General features: G+C 40.9%; 1 protein-coding gene across 1 annotated transcript in view; it reads left to right on the top strand.

Annotated features, from left to right (window-relative positions):
- Positions 1-18799, top strand: part of NCKAP5 (NCK associated protein 5) — a 1115675-nt gene that overhangs the window by 183442 nt on the left and 913434 nt on the right. The window contains 1 exon segment of the mRNA XM_033946444.1: positions 9200-9273. Coding sequence (XP_033802335.1) covers positions 9200-9273 — 74 coding nt within the window.

Here is an 18799-nt window from a genome sequence, read left to right on the forward strand (position 1 = left end):
CCCCTTATTGCCATCTTTTTTTGAAACCATTGTAGTTTTACCCATTCTCCTCTTGTCTTCAGAGTTTGTCCTTGTTAGTATATTTATGATTTCTTTGTTTCCCCTTAATTTTAATATGTAATTCGCTTTGAAATATTTTATAAGCGCTTGTATCAAATTTAAAATAAACTTGAAATTTGGTTTGGTTTTAAATAAACTTGAAACTTGGTTTGGATGATTTCCTACAAGAGAAGTCCATAGGCCCTTATTGAGATGGCTTGGGGAAATCCACTTCTTATTCCTAGGATAAGCATCATTAAATCTGTTTTACTACTTGGGATCTAGCTAGGTACTTGGAAACAGGATACTGGGCTTGATGGACCTTTGGTCTGTCCCAGTATGGCAATTCTTATGTTCTTGTGTGAACCAAGTATAGGACAATCAAGCCATTGTGACATCACTGATGAGCTTGGCTCTTAGGTATTGAAGGAATTAGGCTTTATGACATCACAGTCTCAGCTCTGGAATGTTGCTACTCTTTGGGTTTCTGCCAGGTACTTAGGACCTGGGTTGGAAACAGAATACTGATCTTGAAGGACCTTTGGTCTGTCCCAGTATGGCAATTCTTATGCTCTTATGTTAATTCTTGGCTCAGATTGGCTTTTTAAACAATTAAGTTGCACGTGGAACTGGTTCTGGAATAGAGGAGCAATCCAATAGTTAATGTGGTAGCCTAAGAACTAGGGAACCTGGGTTTAATTCCCATTGCAGCTCCTTGTGACTCTGAGCAAATCATTTAACTCTCCATTGCCCTGGGTACCAAATAAGTGCATAATATATAATATATTTATATAAACTGCTTTGATTATAATCACAGAAAGGTAGTCCTATACAACCAAATTGCTCATATATCAAAGCAAGTTTCCTCATAGGAAGTAAAGGAAACTCGCTTGATCCATTCCCCCCCTCCTCCGAGGCCACCGGCACTGTTCCACCTCACCTCCCACCACCGAGGCCACTGGCACGCTTCCACCCTCCCCCCTTGAACCAGCATCACTCCCCCCCCTGCTCACGAACGCCCCCCCCCCCCGATCTCAGAGAATCTCGGCGGGAGCAGGAGCCAGAAGGCCTTGAGCATGAGCAGATGCTCAAGGCCCAGCCCAGGCAAGAGGCAGGATCTTCGGGCACCGGCACCGGCATGTCCTGTAGGTTGGTGCTGATGCCAGATTGGGGTAAGGGATTGTGTTTGGGCAAGTGGGCGGGGGATGCCGGATCGGGGGGGGGGAGGGGGCGTTCCCAAGTGTTGGGGGCAATGCCAGTTCACGGGGGGGGGCTCATAAATCGAGTCAACGCTCGGTCTGCGAGGCACCATTTGCGAGAATGTTTTGCTCGTCTTGCAAAACACTCGCAAACCGCATTACTCGCAAACAGAGGTTTTACTGTATCCCATTCCCTTTCTTTTTCCCTTGGTTCTCAGTCTGCTTCACTAACCATTACGCTACTGCTACAAAAGTATAATAATCATTCCGAGGGTAAGAAGAAAGATTTGAAGAGACAGGAGATATTGACTAGAGTGGAAGAAAAGCAAATCACACAGAACTCATTCCAACAGTGTAGAGATGACTATCATTGTCTTTACTTTGGAGTATCTCTTTCTTCAGGCAAGCTTCACAGTAGCACCAGGTCCGATTGCCATCACTTTCAATTTACTTCCATCGGTTTGCTTCTGTCATGACAGTAATCACAGAGAAAATGAGGTTCCTGTTAACCACAAGACGAATGGTTGAGACATGGTTGGTCTTCATTTTTCATTCCCTGCTTTTCCTGACAAATTACATGCCCCAGACTTGTAGACCAACAGAACAAATGCAATTATTCTTCCAGCTATCGTCAACAGAGCACAGCTTATTAAAAGAAATGGTTTTCTTTTTGCCCCTTGGATATTTTTCTCAGAATCCTGTCATTTAAGGCTTTTGCAAAGATGACTATTAAAAATGCAACATTCATATTTCAGCAGGAAATGAAACCTGAAGAAATAATATGCATCTGCGCAGGCATTTCTTGCTTTGAGGACAAGCAAAGTATAAAGAAAGGATCATTGATTTTACCATGAGCCTTGAGATAAAGGAGTTGGTTAAATTTGCTTTCAACTAGATCCATTGCCAGAAGAGCTATGAATCTGAAGCTCACTCATTTTCAAGGAATGACCGCCAAGGACTTTATTTTTCAAATTAAGAGAAGTAAATGCTCTAGCCCAGTGTCACTCCAACTTTTTTTTAGCTACAGCATGCTTTTATGCGACACATTTATAACTGAAATTATAAAATTGCAAAACCAACAAAAAATTAAATTTGAGAGTTATTTATTTAAAGTTCTTTAAGCTATGTATGGGTGATTGTAACAATGGTGAAACTAAAGTAGATAGAATAGAATTGCTCATCTATGCAATGGATGAGCTTGTTTTTGAGTGCAAATTAACTCAAAACGTAGCTTGATAGTCAATAAGCAAACACGCATTTCATCCTCCACCATCTGCAGTCGTTCTCTTTTTTCAATTTAAATTTCTGTCACAGATGAAAATCCAAGTTCACAAAGACAAAAAGATCTAAATGGTAATGATGCCTTGTTGCTTTGTTGCTCATTAGCATAGCTAGTGCATAAAAAAATAAAACTAAAATTTTCAAAGACCAATCGCGTCACAGAATGATGCTTGTCTGGACGGTTGTATCCTTACACAAACAGTCACTCATACCATTGACACTCTTGGATATGCGACGTGCATGTCATCATTTTTAGTGTATACTTATGAAGGGAATTTAAAAAAATAAAGTAAGATTTTGGAATCTCTTGTGGCACACAGTTTGAGAGACACTGCTCTAGGTAAGATTCAAATTTATCTTGACCATTTGGGGCATCCTTCTTGTTCCTTTGTTTGTTACATGACCAATGTAATTTCTCTTTGTCTATCAAGTTAATCGACAATTTAGTCGTCTAAGATCGTCATAAGCACCGGACCTTTACTTAATTCGTCTAGGATTTATGTTTCTTGTTCCCCTTCCACTCCTTCTTCCTTCCCCACCCTTACTTCTCTTCCTTCCTTAAGTCGCCTAGAGCCTGTTTAGGTGTGCGTGACACACAAATTAAATTAGAATGGATAACGAGCATGACTGTTGGGCAGACTGGATGGATTGTTCAGGTAAGAACATAAGAACATAAGAATTGCCGCTGCTGGGTCAGACCAGTGGTCCATTGTGCCCAGCAGTCCGCTCCCGCGGTGGCTCTTTGGTCAAAGACCAGTGCCCTAACTGAGACTAGCCTTACCTGCGTACGTTCTGATTCAGCAGGAACTTGTCTAACTTTGTCTTGAATCCCTGAAGGGTGTTTTCCCCTATAACAGCCTCCGGAAGAGCGTTCCAGTTTTCCACCACTCTCTGGGTAAAGAAGAACTTCCTTACGTTTGTATGGAATCTATCCCCTTTTAACTTTAGAAAGTGCCCTCTCGTTCTCTCTATCTTGGAGAGGGTGAACAACCTGTCTTTGTCTACTAAGTCTATTCCCTTCATTATCTTGAATGTTTCGATCATGTCCCCTCTCAGTCTCCTCTTTTCAAGGGAGAAGAGGCCCAGTTTCTCTAATCTCTCACTGTATAGCAACTCCTCCAATCCATCTGCTGTCATTTACTCTGTCATTATCTATATATATAAAATCGGAGGTTTGCATGTGTGTATGTATGTATGTGTGTGTGTGTGTATGTGCCGCGATCACGCAAAAACGGCTTGACCGATTTGAACGAAACTTGTTATGCTGATCCCTCACTACCTGGGATGATATGTTCTGGGGGTCTCGCGGCCCACCTACACACGTAGGCGGAGCTAAAAACAGAAAATCAGATTTCACCCATTCATGTCAATAGAAAAAATGTAAAAAGCTGCCATTCTCACAGTAATTCAAAAACGACTTGACCTATTTGAACGTAACTTGGTATGCAGATCCCTCACTACCTGGGGTGATATGTTCTGGGGGTCTCGCGGCCCACCTGCACACGTGGGCGGAGCTACAAACAGAAAATCTTATTTCACCCATTCATGTCAATGGAAAAAATGTAAAAAGCTGCCATTCTCACAGTAATTCAAAAACGGCTTGACCGATTTGAACGAAACTTGGTATGCAGATCCCTCAATACCTGGGGTGATATGTTCTGGGGGTCTCGCGGCCCATCTGCACACGTGGGCAGAGCTACAAACATAAAATCGTATTTCACCCATTCATGTCAATGGAAAAAATGTAAAAAGCTGCCATTCTCACAGTAATTCAAAAACTCCTTGACCTATTTGAACGTAACTTGGTATGCAGTTCCCTCACTACCTGGGGTGATATGTTCTGGGGGTCTCGCAGCCCACCTGCACACGTGGGCGGAGCTACAAACAGAAAATCTTATTTCACCCATTCATGTCAATGGAAAAATTGTAAAAAGCTGCCATTCTCACAGTAATTCCAACTATAAAACACTTTCTATGACACTATATCCACTAGGGACATTGTTTCTATTCTACCACGGACACCATACATATAGAGTTTGTATGTTCTAACTGTGTTTGTAACTGTTTCCTTCATGCACCCCAGTTCATAATGTTATTACATTACATGAGTGCTCACATATCCTGAACTAGGAACACAGGTTCCATTCTGAACCGGGAACAAACTGCATGGAGTTTCTTTTCAACCTGAGTTTCCACATATTGAGTTGTTTAAATCAATACTGAAACTTTTGGATGCCACTTATTCCAACAGATCTTCCTTTTCAGTTTAAGAGATTGCAAATTCCAGTGAGACTTGCATTCTCTATCACAATCAACAAATCACAGGGACAGACTATTACATACTGTGGAGTGGATTTAAGATCCCCCTGTTTTTCCCATGGACAACTCTATGTTGCTTGATCAAGGGTGGGTTCACCCAAGAATTTATATGTTCTTGCTCCTGGAGGTGAAACTAAAATTGTTTTTTATAATCAAGTTTTGTGTTAGTTGTATTGTATTCATTTTGTCAAATATTTCACATTATAATTTGATTATTGTACTTTTTATAAAGCTGTAAAAAAATAATTTCATTCACCACTATAAAGTATCTTTATTTCAATCCATTTACTGTGTTATTGCTATAATTAAATACCCGTGCAACGCCGGGGCATCAGCTAGTGTTAGTATATACATAAGCTTTCCCAGGTCAGAGCTGGAACGGAGTTACATCTGCTTCAGAAAAGGTGTAATGTTCAGGGACAGTATTTTATAAATCCACATTGATGCATATTTAGCCTTTATAAACATATGCCCACCAATATTCAGTGGGACTTAGCCATCTGGGACCAACTCCCAAATGGCTAGTCCCATTTTGCCGGCTGTACATCTATATTCAGTGAGAGATAGTTGACAGTATCCCACTGAATATCAGGTTCAATGGCCAGCTTGGCGACTGGCTTTGTCATGGGTCTATCTCTAGCCATTAACCTTAGCCGGCCGGCTGGCCAGTGAAAATCAGCTTTGCCGGCTAAGTGTGAGCCGTCAATCTTTGACCCAGTATTTCCATGCTGATAACCCCAGCATTGAATATCTAACTGTGGTTTAATATCGGGCCCATGGGGTCTTTGTGCCTTATCAGCCTAGGCACCCTCTTATAAAATTACTCTGTGTGCTCAGAGTGGAACACAGAATTTCAGTAGGAAAAATGCTTGTGAAGTAGTGCCATTCACCTCTGAAATGCTAATGAGCCACTTCATTAGAGTGACACAGTAATTGCTCTGGGCAGTAACATATGTCACAGCATTTCATAATTTCCCAGTAGTGGAAATTGTACAAACAATAATATTCCACTTGACTGAACATCTGGTCTTTACACGCTGCGTTGTTTATATGGTTTTTGCCCAAAGGTGCCATCAACAGTCCTACCTTAAAGTTCCCACAGTGACAACAGAGATCTTACAAATCTTTTGTAAAAGCAAACTGATCTTGTAAAGACTATGCATTGCTCTCCTCTAGGAAGAGAACACTTTTGAGCAGAGCTGCACAGCTTTGGAATTCATTGCCCAGTGAAATAAGAAATCTATCTAATATTGGGATTTATAGGAAGGCAATAAAAACATGGTTATTCCAAAAGTATCTGCGACTAACAGGGTGAATATTATGACTATATTTTAAGATGTTTACTAAGGGCCTGATTCTCAGAAAGGCATCCTGATTGTAGGTGGCAATAGGCATCCTACCTAGGGTTACCAGACATACGGATTTCCCTGAACATGTCCTTTGTCCGGGTTTTGAAAAGCTTCCAGCTACCAATGAACAGGAAGGAGAGCATGGAAGGAGCATGGAAGGAGAGGGACAGGGAAAGGAAGAGCTGTAAGGGAAGGGGAGGAGAAAGATGCCATGGCATGAGGGGAGAGAAGGGAAGGAGACAGAGATGTCAGACTAGAGGGAGAGGAGGGACAGAAAGGAAGAAAAGGAGATGCCAGAGCATGGAGGAGAACATAAGAACATAAGAATAGCCTTACTAGGTCAGACCAAAGGTCCATCAAGCCTAGAAACCTGTTCTCATGGTGGTCAATCCAGGTCACTATTACCTGGCCAAAACCCAAAGAGTAGCAACGTTCCATGTTGCCGAAGGAGACATAAAAGGGAAGTGCATGGGGGGGGGATGGAAAGCAGGTAGAGATGCTAGACTGTAGGGTGTGAACTTGAAGGAAGGAAAGAAAAGAGAAGAAAAAAGATGCCAGAGCATGGGGGGAAGTAGTGGATACAGAGAGAGAAAAATGAAGAGGGGTTGAAGCTGAAATGAATCCTGTATAAAGGAGAGAAGGGGAATAGGATAAACAGTTTATGGAGGGGACATAGAAAGAGGACAGATGCCATATAGAAAGGGGAGAGGGCAGACACCGGATGGAAGGGAGACAGAGAGCAGACAGTGGATGGAATGGGCAGAGAAAGAGGGCAGATCCTGTATAGAATGAAGAGAGAGGACAGACCCTGGATGGAAAAAAGAGAATGAAGAGACAATGAGGAAATCAGTAACAAGAAGTGACAAAAGGTCGAAAAAAAGGTTGTTTTTTTTGTTGTTGCTTTAGAATAAAGTAGTACTGTAGCTGTATTAACAAATTTTTACAAATAGAAAATGGAAATAAGATAATCTTTTTATTGGACTACTAACTTTTAGAGACCAAAACCCCCTTCCTCAGATCAGGATAGGATACTGTAAAAGCAGTATAATGTGCTGACCTGAGGAATGAGATTTTAACCACTGAAAGCTAATTGAAAAATGGATTAATAATAATAATAAATTTATTTTTATATACTGCCATACCTCAAACAGTTCTAAGCGGTTTACAAGGGAAGAGACTGTATACAGACAGCGACATTACAGAGAACTTTCAAAATTAGTCCATTAAAATGGTATTTTCTTATTTTCCATTTTTTTTGTTTTCTTTGTTTGTTAATTTGTAAAGTAGTGATTGTTATTTGCCAGTTGCGGGTTTTTTTTCTCCAAATTTACATCTGCTATCTTTATATTTTGCACAGTATTTGGGGACATGTTTCTGTGTTGTTGCATTGTATTCAGTCTGGCTTCTTGGCGGTTCAGTTTAACTTTTGTGTACATATTTCTATTTTTAGTTAGTGATTACTTATTCCATACTGGGTGAGGGTGTATCTGTGTTCTATGTGTATGAAAAGGATATGTTTATCTGTTAATATTGACTGTGTTGGATCGGTCTGTATTAATCTGACTTGTTTAGTTTTACAATGGTGTTCTAGTACTCACTGCAGTGTTTAAGATGCTGCCTTGTGTGACTTGTGGATTATTATTAAAAATATTTTATTTTTATAGAGCGGTGGGGGGTGTTAAAAAATTATCAGCCCCTGGTGTCAAAAATACTAAGTATGCCACTTCTTTCCTGTCATTTTTGGGAAAACAGCAACATAGAAAATATGACTGACACTTCATATGTTACCAAAGACTGCACATCCCTATAATTTTGCTTTAATTATTATTGCTATGGATAAATTCTGTCTGCAGAATTTGCACTACTACAGGCAAGATTTATTATTATTTCCCCTATTTAATTGGCTGCTTTGGCTTATTATACAATTACCAACTAGACAGAAAATTATAGTTCCAGAGGGGAGGAATAATATACAAAATGGATATCCTAGAAAGAGACATTTTTATCTCTCTTGATAAACGTGTATTTCCAACAAATATAGCCAATTAGGGGGACATTTATCAAAGGGTGCTACCAGGTTCCTATGGGCATCTTTAGTGTTTAGCAAGTGCTAACACAGTAACACCCTTTGATGAATTCCCCCTATATGTGCCCCTCTGCTAAAATGTATTAAAATCTGGACTTAATGCATTATAACATAGGACTTTACCACATACTAAGCTATGATTTTTCCATGGCACTTTTTTAGGTCTTTTTATTTTTTTATTTATAGGTTGTGAACTAATATTCCCATTAGCATGAGGTACCTGTTGAAAGTTAATGTGGAAACAATTAGGTCCCGATTCTATAAAGGGTGTCTAAGTCATGCCTAAAATTAGGCATGCTTTAGGCGTCCAATCTAAGTGGTTAATGAGCCAATTAAGGGTCTTAACAAGTAATAATTGGTACTTAGGCGTCCAAAGGATGCGTTTTGCAGAATTAGGGCCTTAGTGTTAACTGTTCATTAGTCAGCACATGCTAATCATAACATGCTAACTAATTAACTTTCATGCCCATGCTATATATACCTATGCCATTCCCCCTTAAAAATTAAACAATGCATGGTTTAGTGTGCAGAAACAGGAAAAATACCACAACTTTCTTGAACATATTTATGTAGTAGCCTGTTTTCATGTGCTAACTTCACATTAAGGGTTTAATGCACTTTAGTGAAAAGGACCCCTAAATCATGTAATGTTTCAAAATCCTTTATGCATTTTTGGAATGCACTGGAGAAAAGCCAAATTGTGTGTGTGTGGGGGGGGGGGGGGGCGAAGAAAGAACCTTTTGGCATGAGAGCAGTCGATATTCCAGTGATTGTGCTACCATGACAACAATTGTCAAAAGACAATAGTACTTTTTATCATCTGATCTTTTTAAATCAATTAGATTGAATTTGAAGTGTGAGAGATTACGACATATTTTGAATTAATCTTAAAACTTAACAGGTTTTTGATATATTTATATTTTTAGGAGCACATGGACTCAAATAAATATCTAGAATACTTGCAGAATCAGTTAGAAGAAGAACGTCGCAATGGACGAAGGTAGGAACAGCTGAGCTCTTTTGACTTGTTTTCTTTTTTGGAATATGCAAACTTTATTTGAACACATATTCAAGAAAATACAGCATTAAAAAATTTGCAATGTAGTTTTTGAATTTTGATTTGATGCATACAATTGGTAATCTTGTGTTCTGCAGTATTCCTCCAGTGCTACTAGGGCTCCTTTTACTAAGCTGCGGTGGCATTTTTAGCGCGCGCTAACCCCCGTGCTACGTGGAAAAGCTAATGCCAGCTCAATGGAGGCGTTAGCATCTAGCGCGCATGGCACTGTAGCACGCGTTAAAACCACTAACTCAGCTTAGTAAAAGGAGCCCTAAATCTATTATACACATCTCCCTCGTTATTCGCGGGGGATAGGGGCAGAGACGGACCGCGAATAGGGAAATATCGTGAATATCCGGCTCTGACCCACCCCGCCTCCCTCCTGCTTTCCCCCAGCATCCCGGCCTTACCTGGTGGTCTAGCAGGCTTTCGGGGCAGAAGCGATCTTCCTACAAGACTATGACGGGAACTCCCCACAGCCATTTCCTATTGGCGATCTACACGGGGCAAGAGCGTAGGAAGATCGCTCCTGCCCCAAAAGCCCGCTAGACCACCAGGTAAGGCCGGGATGCCGGGGGGGAAGGCAAAAATATGGGTTTGTTTTTTTTTCCCCCTCCCCCCAAAAAAATTGCAATTATGTGAAATCGCAAGTGTGGAAACCGCGAATGGGGAGGGGAAAATGTATCCTACTATTTTATCGACCAAATTTATTATTATGTTTTATAAGCATCTGCAAATAAAAATGTTTTAAGATCAGTTTTAAGTTTTTCCAAGGAATTCAATGATCTTAAACATAATGGTAGAGAGTTCCACAATTTAGGTCCAGTTACTGAAAAGATAGTGGCCCTACCATGTTCATGAACTATTTCTCGATGTGTTAGAATTGAAAGAAAGTTTTGGGTTCCGGATTTCAATGGCTTTAGTTGCATATATGGAACTAGCAAACGCATAAAATATAAAGCTTATCCAGTGCTTAATGTTTTGAAAGTCAACAAGAGAATTTTATAAGTTATTCTATGACTTCTAAGTAACCAATGGGTTTCTTTCAAAGAAGGCATCATATGCTCAAATTTACGTAAATTATAAATCAATCGGATGGCCGTATTTTCACGTTTCAAGTTTATTATAAAATTTGATTAATCGCCTATTCCAAATTCTAAGCGATGTACAAATCGATAAAAATGACAAAGTTAGGGGAACAAACACAACTAACAAAGGGACTAAATCTACTAAACATAATAAAAACCAACTTATTCAAACATAATAAAACACAAGGAAAGGCAAGGAAAGAAATACAATCTGATTAATATGAGAAAAAACAATTAAGGTTAATTATTTGGAGCGTTCCACGAATAATTTAGCTTGCAGTATTCAAAACATGCTGTGTTATTCAGTTTGCATAATAATGAGATAATTTGCATGCTTTGCATTCCATTATTATGCAGCTCATAGTGACTTACACCAACATGTGTTACAGTGCAATAATAGATGAGGGAGTGGTGTAGTGGTTAGAGCAACAGCCTCAGTACCCTGAAGTTGTGGGTTCAAGCCCCACGCTGCTCCTTCTGACCCTGGGCAAGTCACTCAATCTTCCATTGCCCCAGGTACATTAGATAGATTGTGAGCCCACCAGGACAGAAAGGGACAATGCTTGAAGTACCTGTATGTAAACAGTTTTGAGTGTGGTTGTAAAACTACAAAAAGACAGTATATAATAATAATACAGTGGTGCCTCGCATAACGAACGCCTCGCACAGCGAACGCTGCACACAACGAACTTCATGTCTTGATTCATACAACGAACTTCGTTTCACACAACGAAGTCGCCCGAGCTGCCGATGTATTGCATCCTTCCGCGCAGGCACTGCAGGCAGTCGTTAGTCACTGCGCTTAACTGCCCTCTCTCACAGCCCTTCGCCTGGCTCCCTGTGCAGTAGCGGACCGTCGGCTCGCCTCCTTTTATGGAGGGGCCCGGCGCCTACTGCTGATGCGTTGGGGGGGGGCGGAGCTACTCTCGCCGCTTTCCCGATGCTAGAAAAAAAAAAAAGAAAAGTTAAGTCCCAGTTTTTGCCGCTGAGACTCTGCCCTCTCTCACTGTATACAGTCGTCCTTTTAAGATAAACTCAATATTTTTTATATATCATGGCTTCTAAAAAAAGCAGGAAGGTGATTTCTGTTGAAATGAAACGGGAAATAATTAGAAGGAGTGAATGTGGGGTAAAACAGTGTGACCTCGTCAAAGAGTTTGGCCTCAGCAAGACCACCATTTTCACCATTTTGACAAATTTATCTTTTTTTATGTCATCTTAGCATATTTTATGCTGCAGAACGAATAATTTTTTTTAACATGTATTGTTATGGGAAAACGCGTTTCACATAACGAACTTTTCGCATAACAAACTTGCTCCTGGAACGAATTAAGTTCGTTGTGTGAGGCACCACTGTAACTTTATTCTTCTATACCGCCATAGTCGTGAGACTTCTAGGCGGTTTACATTGAAGAGAGCTGGACAGTCAGCGAGTTATAATATGCAGAGATAAAAGAAATACAGCATGCAGAATCTTTAAAAAGGTAGCTAAATACAATGTTACATTACATTACATTAGAGACTTCTATTCCGCCTGTGCCTTGCAGTTCTAAGCGGATTACATTGAAGATGGCTGGACATTTCCAGGAAGTTACAAATTTTAAGGAAAGATACATAGAGAGGCTAGGATAAGAGATAGGGTTAGATACATGGTGGAGGCTAAGAGGGTGAATTTAAGAAAGTGGAGGCTAAGAGGGTAAATTTAAGGAAGGGGGGGACATTTGAGGAAACTTGTAGGGAGGGAGGAGATTAGGGTTGGTTATATGGTGGAATATGCAGGGAGGGGGATGTTATGGAGGAGGAGGGATAATATACGGATAGTTTAACAGATGTTAGAAATTTCAGACTTATACACAGGAGTGGACATGTTTGAAATATTTCAAATTGATTTAGAGTTTTGTGTAGATATTTTTTAGGTGATATTTCTGTCGAATAAGGCAGTTTTTATAGCTTTTCTAAAGGCGACATAGGTCAGTCTTGCTCCATTAATGTGGTTGTCTAACAAGTGTTGTTGTTTGTTTGCTTGGTACATAAAAGTTCTATCCAGGAAGGTTTTGCACTTGCAGCCGGTAATGCTTGGGTATGCAAATAGATTGCTGTTTCTGGTTTGTCTTGTAGGGCTGTATAGAATGAAGTGAGGTAGCAGCTCATAGTGACTTACACCACCAATAAGAGCCAACCTCATCAGTGATGTCACAATGGCTTCATTATTCTATACTTACAGTAGCTCACTTCTGATATTGTATTGGAGGAGAGTGTAGCACAGTGGTTAGAGCTTCAGCTTCAGCCCCCTGAGGTTGTGGGTTCAAACCCTGTGCTGCTCCTTGTGACCCTGGGCAAGTCACTCAATCCTCCATTGCCCCCGGTACATTAGATAGATTGTGAGCCCACCAGGACAGAGAGGGAAAAAGCTTGAAGTACCTGTATGTATAGATTGTGAGCCCACCAGGACAGAGAGGGAAAAAGCTTGAAGTACCTGTATGTAAATTGTTTTGAGTATGATTGTAATATTATAAAAAGGCAGCATAAAAGTCCCAATCCCTTTCCCTGATGTCATAATGCCTCATTCCACCAATAAGAGCCAACCTCATCAGTGATGTCACAATGGCTTCATTGTTCTATACTTAGCTCACTTCTGATATTGTATTGGAGGAGAGTGTAGCACAGTGGTTAGAGCTTCAGCTTCAGCCCCCTGAGGTTGTGGGTTCAAACCCTGTGCTGCTCCTTGTGACCCTGGGCAAGTCACTCAATCCTCCATTGCCCCAGGTACATTAGATAGATTGTGAGCCCATCAGGACAGAGAGGGAAAAAGCTTGAAGTACCTGTATGTAAATTGTTTTGAGTATGATTGTAATATTATAAAAAGGCAGTATACAAGTCCCAATCCCTTTCCCTGATGTCATAATGTCTCATTCCACCAATAAGAGCCAACCTCATCAGTGATGTCACAATGGCTTCATTGTTCTATACTTAGCTCACTTCTGATATTGTATTGGAGGAGAGTGTAGCAAAGTGGTTAGAGCTTCAGCCTCAGCACCCTGAGATTGTGGGCTCAAACGCTGCATTGCTCCCTGTGACCTTGGGCAAGTCACTTAATCCTCCACTGCTCCAGGTACATAAGATAGATTATGAGCCCACCTGGCAGAGAGGGAAAATGCTTGAGTACCTGATTGTAAACCGCCATAACACGTGTTAAGGTGCAAATATTGTGTGCTACGACCTTAGTTCAGATTACGAAGTGGGGGAAGGTAGGTAGGTAGTGCCACTGAAAATAATCGGTTAGTGTCAAACTGAAAATTGGCTATTTTAGAGGACATTCCAGGAGCTGAGCCAGCTCTCGGCTGGTTAAGTGACAATATTCAGCACTTAACCAGCCAGGACAACTGCATAAATGTAACCACATAAAAGTCAGATCTTTTTGTGGAATCCCATAGCCGGTTAAGTGCTGAAAATAACACTTAACCGGCTATGCATTAACCAGCTCTGGAAACCTAGAAATTGAATACCATTGTGGTAACCCATAACGGGTCAAGTGCTGAATATCGCACGTAAGTGACTATGCATTAGCCAGCTCCAGAAACCTGGAAATTCAGCGCTCATTAATAGCATCGTTACCATGCATAGACATTATGTATCTGAAATATACAGTGCTGTAAGTGTACATGAGTAGTTTAGCAACTTGCCTCTGAAATATCTCCCTCTTTCCTTCCCTCTCCAAAAACTCTCTGAAAGTTTCTCTCTTACTTCAGTACTAAGCCACGGTAGGGGTTTCTACTGCAGCCTGGAGCGCTAAACGCTCCAGCGCTACTCCGATGCTCATAGAATTCTATCAGTATCGGAGCATTTAATACCCCAGGCCAATGTAGAAACCTCTACCGTGGTTTAGTAAAAGACGGTCTTAAAACCTATTAAAAAAAAATCCCAAAGAAGCTGCAAAGCATATGCCAGACATTTTGAAATCAAATTTCTATATATATTCTATATACATGAAATTTGGCAGCTAAAATTTAATGCTAAGAAATGCAAGGTCATGCATTTGGACTGCAAAAACCAGAGGGAACCTCCCCTTTTTTTAAATTAATTTTTACTCCGATGTATTTTAACCAACTTCTCCTTTCTCAACTTCCCTTATGTCTCATGTACGTTAATGTGAATTTACCTAGTATTTTAATATATGACAAATATTGTTTTTATTTACTCATTTTAACAGTTTTCAACAATTTTTTTATATTGTACACCGCTTAGACATTTGCTTTGATAGACGGTATATCAAAAATAAACAAACTTGAAACAATGGAAGAGCGGGACTTGGGTGTGATTGTATGTGATGATCTTAAGGTGGCCAAAAAGGTTGAAAAGGTGACTGGGAAAGCTAGAAAGAGGCTAGGTTGCATAGGGAGAGGTATGGCCAGTAGGAAAAAGGAGGCATTGATGCCTCTGTATAAGTCTCTGGTGAGACATCATTTAGAATATTGTGTACAATTCTGGAGACCGCACCTTCAAAAAGATATAAAAAGGATGGAGTCAGTCCAGAGGAAAGCTACTAAGATAGTGTGTGGTCTTCATGATAAGGCGTTTAAGGACAGACTTAAAGATCTGCAATCTGTATACTTTGGAGGAAAGGTGGGAGAAGGGAGATATGATAGAGACATTTAAATACCTACATAATATAAATGTGCATGAGTCGAGTCTCCTTCAGTTGAAAGAAAACTCTGCAATGAGAGGGCATAGGATGAAGTTAAGAGGTGATAGGCTCCGGAGTAATCTGAGGAAATACTTTTTTATGGAAAGAGTGGTAGATGCGTGGAACAGTCTCCAGGAAGAGATGGTGGAAAGAGAGACTTTGTCTGAATTCAAGAGGGCCTGGGATAGGCACATGGGATCTCTCAGAGAGAGAAAGAGATAATGGTTACTGTGGATGGGCAGACTGGATGGACCATTTGGCCTTTATCTGCCGTCATGTTTCTATGATATTGACTTTCTGGAAGCAAGAATCCCAAATCCAGTGTGCCTTGAAGAGAGAACGTTTATCTTATTTCTTTGAATGAAATATGGTTTATAATATATATGAATTCAATTTAAAAAAAATACCAATATTATAGAATTTAATATATTGTATCTGAAGAACAAAATTGAAACTTTATTGTACTATAAAATGAACAAATAATCCATAGAATCCACAAATCTTCATGTACTGAATCATTATATCTTAGAATATGGCACGTTATGCAATATATTAAGGGCACCCGCTCATTTACCTCCCCCCCATCACAGAATTCTATGAGCGTCAGAGCATTTACTGCACCGACTCGTGCTAAAAACCTCTAGTGCAGCTTGAGAAAGGGGGCCCTTAGTAATACAGGAAGTGCGTTTAGAAATAGCAGTCCGTCTTTAGTAAAGCATTCCTTCTTATTTTTGTAAAAAGTCCATAAAGCTTTCAATTAGAACTGAGAAGAATGAATTCTGGGTGCGCTAAGGATCACAGGAATCGCTCATGATATACTAGGGCAGCAGTCGATTGTGCGTGGTTGGACAGATGTCCTAATAAATCAGTGGAGACCATTTCCTAGACTTCATTATGCTTCTGATTTGTGCCTGCCACAGTTGTAACCTAGTGGGTCACTGGCCATTGAACCTGACATTGAACAATATCCTCCGGTTTACTATAGGCTAGCTAATGAAAAAGGACAGACACAGATTCTGGGGCACTTAGGTCCTCCGGCATTACTTACAGCTGGCTCTAATTTATAGCCAAAAGTGATTCAGGAGCACTCCTGAAAATCCAACATTGATACAGAGAAAACAAATGAATAACAATCCTCCCCCCCAAAAAAAAAAAAAAACAACCAAACACCATTAAAAAACACATTTTTATGTATGAGGAGGTGCGGAAAAGTTCTCAGCTGAATCAACCAATTTCCTAAACTCAGAGTGTTATTTTGCCACTATAGTTGAAAAAATAGTGTTATCTTATTTTGTTAAGTGCCAATTTGCACACTCAGAATCAGAACGCCTTCCCTTCAGCCATGTTTGATGTGATCCAGGTGTCACACTTACAACCCCAAAATGACTCAGATACAGTGAAAAATCAATGATAATAGATAGTAACACTTTCAATTGAATTAATGCATAAAGATACTCAGTGGCGTACCTAGCATATGTGACACCTAGGGCCCATCATTTTTTGACACCCCCCCATCTATATGAAAAATATGATTTTTAGTAACAATCCACATATCGCACAAGAGTGTACCTAGGAAAAGGCAGCATCTTAAACACTGCAGAGAGCACTAGAACATCAACACATACATTGTAAAACTAAACAAGCCAGATCCTACACAGTCAATTGATCCTGTAGTCAATGCCAACTGAAAACTATGTTCTTTTCATACACACAGAACAGAGATACACCCTCACCCAATATGGAATAATCACAAGCTAAAAATAGAAATATGTAGACAAAAGTTAAACTGAACCACCAAGAAACCAGACTCTGCATACAATGCAACACCACAAAAACAGAGACACATGTCCTCTAATACTGTGCAAAATATAGATAGTAGATGTAAATTTGAAAAACTGATACATATCAATCACCACTTTACAAATTAACAAATAAAAATAAAACAAATAATGAGAAATAAGAAAATACAATTTTATTGGACTAATTCATTTTTCATTTAGCTTTCAGAGGCCAAATCTTTCTTCAGAACAGTACAGTATACTGCTGTTATGCTATCCTGTCCTGACCTGAGGAAAGGGATTTAGTCCAAAAAATTGCCTTATTTCCATTTCCTATTTATAAACTTTTATCAATACAATTACAATACTACTTGATTGTAAGTAAAGCAACAAAAAAATCTTTCTACCTTTTGTCGTTTCTACCTTAATCATCTTTTCTTTGCTCTCTTCTAACTATACAGCGTTTGTCCTCTCTCCCTTCCATGCAAGATCTGCCCTATCTTTGACCCTTCCACCCAGCTTCTGCCCTCTCTCCCTACCCCTTCCATCTACTGTCCACCCTCTCTCTCTTCCATATGGCATATTCCTTCTTTCTATGTCCCTTCAATAAACTGTCCCTTCTCTCCTTTGCACATAATTCATTTCAGCTTCACCCCATCTCCATTTTTCTGTCTCCACCCCTCCCCTATGCTATGGCAACTCTCTTTTTCTCTTCTCCTTTCCTTCCTTCCTTCCCACTCCACACCATGGTGTGGTATCTTTATCTCCTTCCCTTCCCTCCCCCCATGCCATGGCATCTCTTCCTCCCCCTCCATGGTCTGGTATCTCCTTTCTCAGCGGAAGACTTAGAATCTGCAGTTTAAGGGACTTTCCTAAGGAGCAGCAGTGGGATCTGAACCCTGCTTCTTGGTTTGGGTCAGATACACAAAGCCTTCCATGCTGGTAACCAGTCTAAATGCAACATTCCCAGCATAGGAGGCTTTGTGCATCTGACCCAAACCAAAAAGCAGGGTTCAGATCCCACTGCTGCTCCTTAGGAAAGTCCCTTAAACTGTAGATTCTAAGTCCTCCACTGAGAAAGGGAGCTGATGTGACTTCTTCCCCCTCTGCCCTCCTTCCAGGTTGGTACCCGTCTGTTTTCCATCCCCCTGCTGCCTGTCCTCACCATACTCGCTGGGCTCCGGGTCGGGGTAGAAAGTGAAGTGGGCCACTGCCCGTCTCCGTGGCTCCAGTCCAAGCCGCAGCCTTTCCCGCAGCCTTTCCCGCAGCAGGACCCCCGCAGCTCTCCGGCACAGCAGGATCTGGGCCGCCGCCATTGTTGTTGTTGCTGAAAGGAGACAGCAGCACGTTGTCGGACTGGAAGTGGAACCCGCAGGAAGCCTCGCTATTGGACGGCGATGCCTTGTTTGAATGAGAGGCGGTGCCGGTGACCAAAGAGAGACCAATCCGGGAGCTGAGGGGAGGTGAGAGACCGAGGCACGAGGGGGAAGTGCGCAACAGCAGAGATTGGGAATTGGGTGTATTAAACCAAGTCCAATTCCGTTTTGCGGTGGGGAGGGGATCTCACCTACTGCTTATCAACTTTGGGTTACAGGCAGCCGCCGGAGGGAGCACCCGTGGACACCCCTGTTTACTGCCGCTGCTACTGGTTAAGGAGAGCAGCAGTGGCAGAATAGGGAGGGTGGCAGGCTGTGCACCCCCTTGGGGCGTGCACCCAGGGCAGACTGCCCTCCCCCCCCCTTGGTACGCCACTGAAGATACTCCTACTCAAGAGACAATGCAGACGACTGGAAAGAAAATGGAGAAAAACCAACCTAGATCACATGAAAACTGCCTGGAAAAAAATTAACAAACAATACAAACTACAATTAAAAGAAAAGAGAAAACTACACTACACCAACCTAATAGGCACGGAA

Source organism: Geotrypetes seraphini, chromosome 5 (genome assembly GCF_902459505.1).
Source record: "Geotrypetes seraphini chromosome 5, aGeoSer1.1, whole genome shotgun sequence".
Classification (NCBI taxonomy): Eukaryota; Metazoa; Chordata; class Amphibia; order Gymnophiona; family Dermophiidae; genus Geotrypetes; species Geotrypetes seraphini.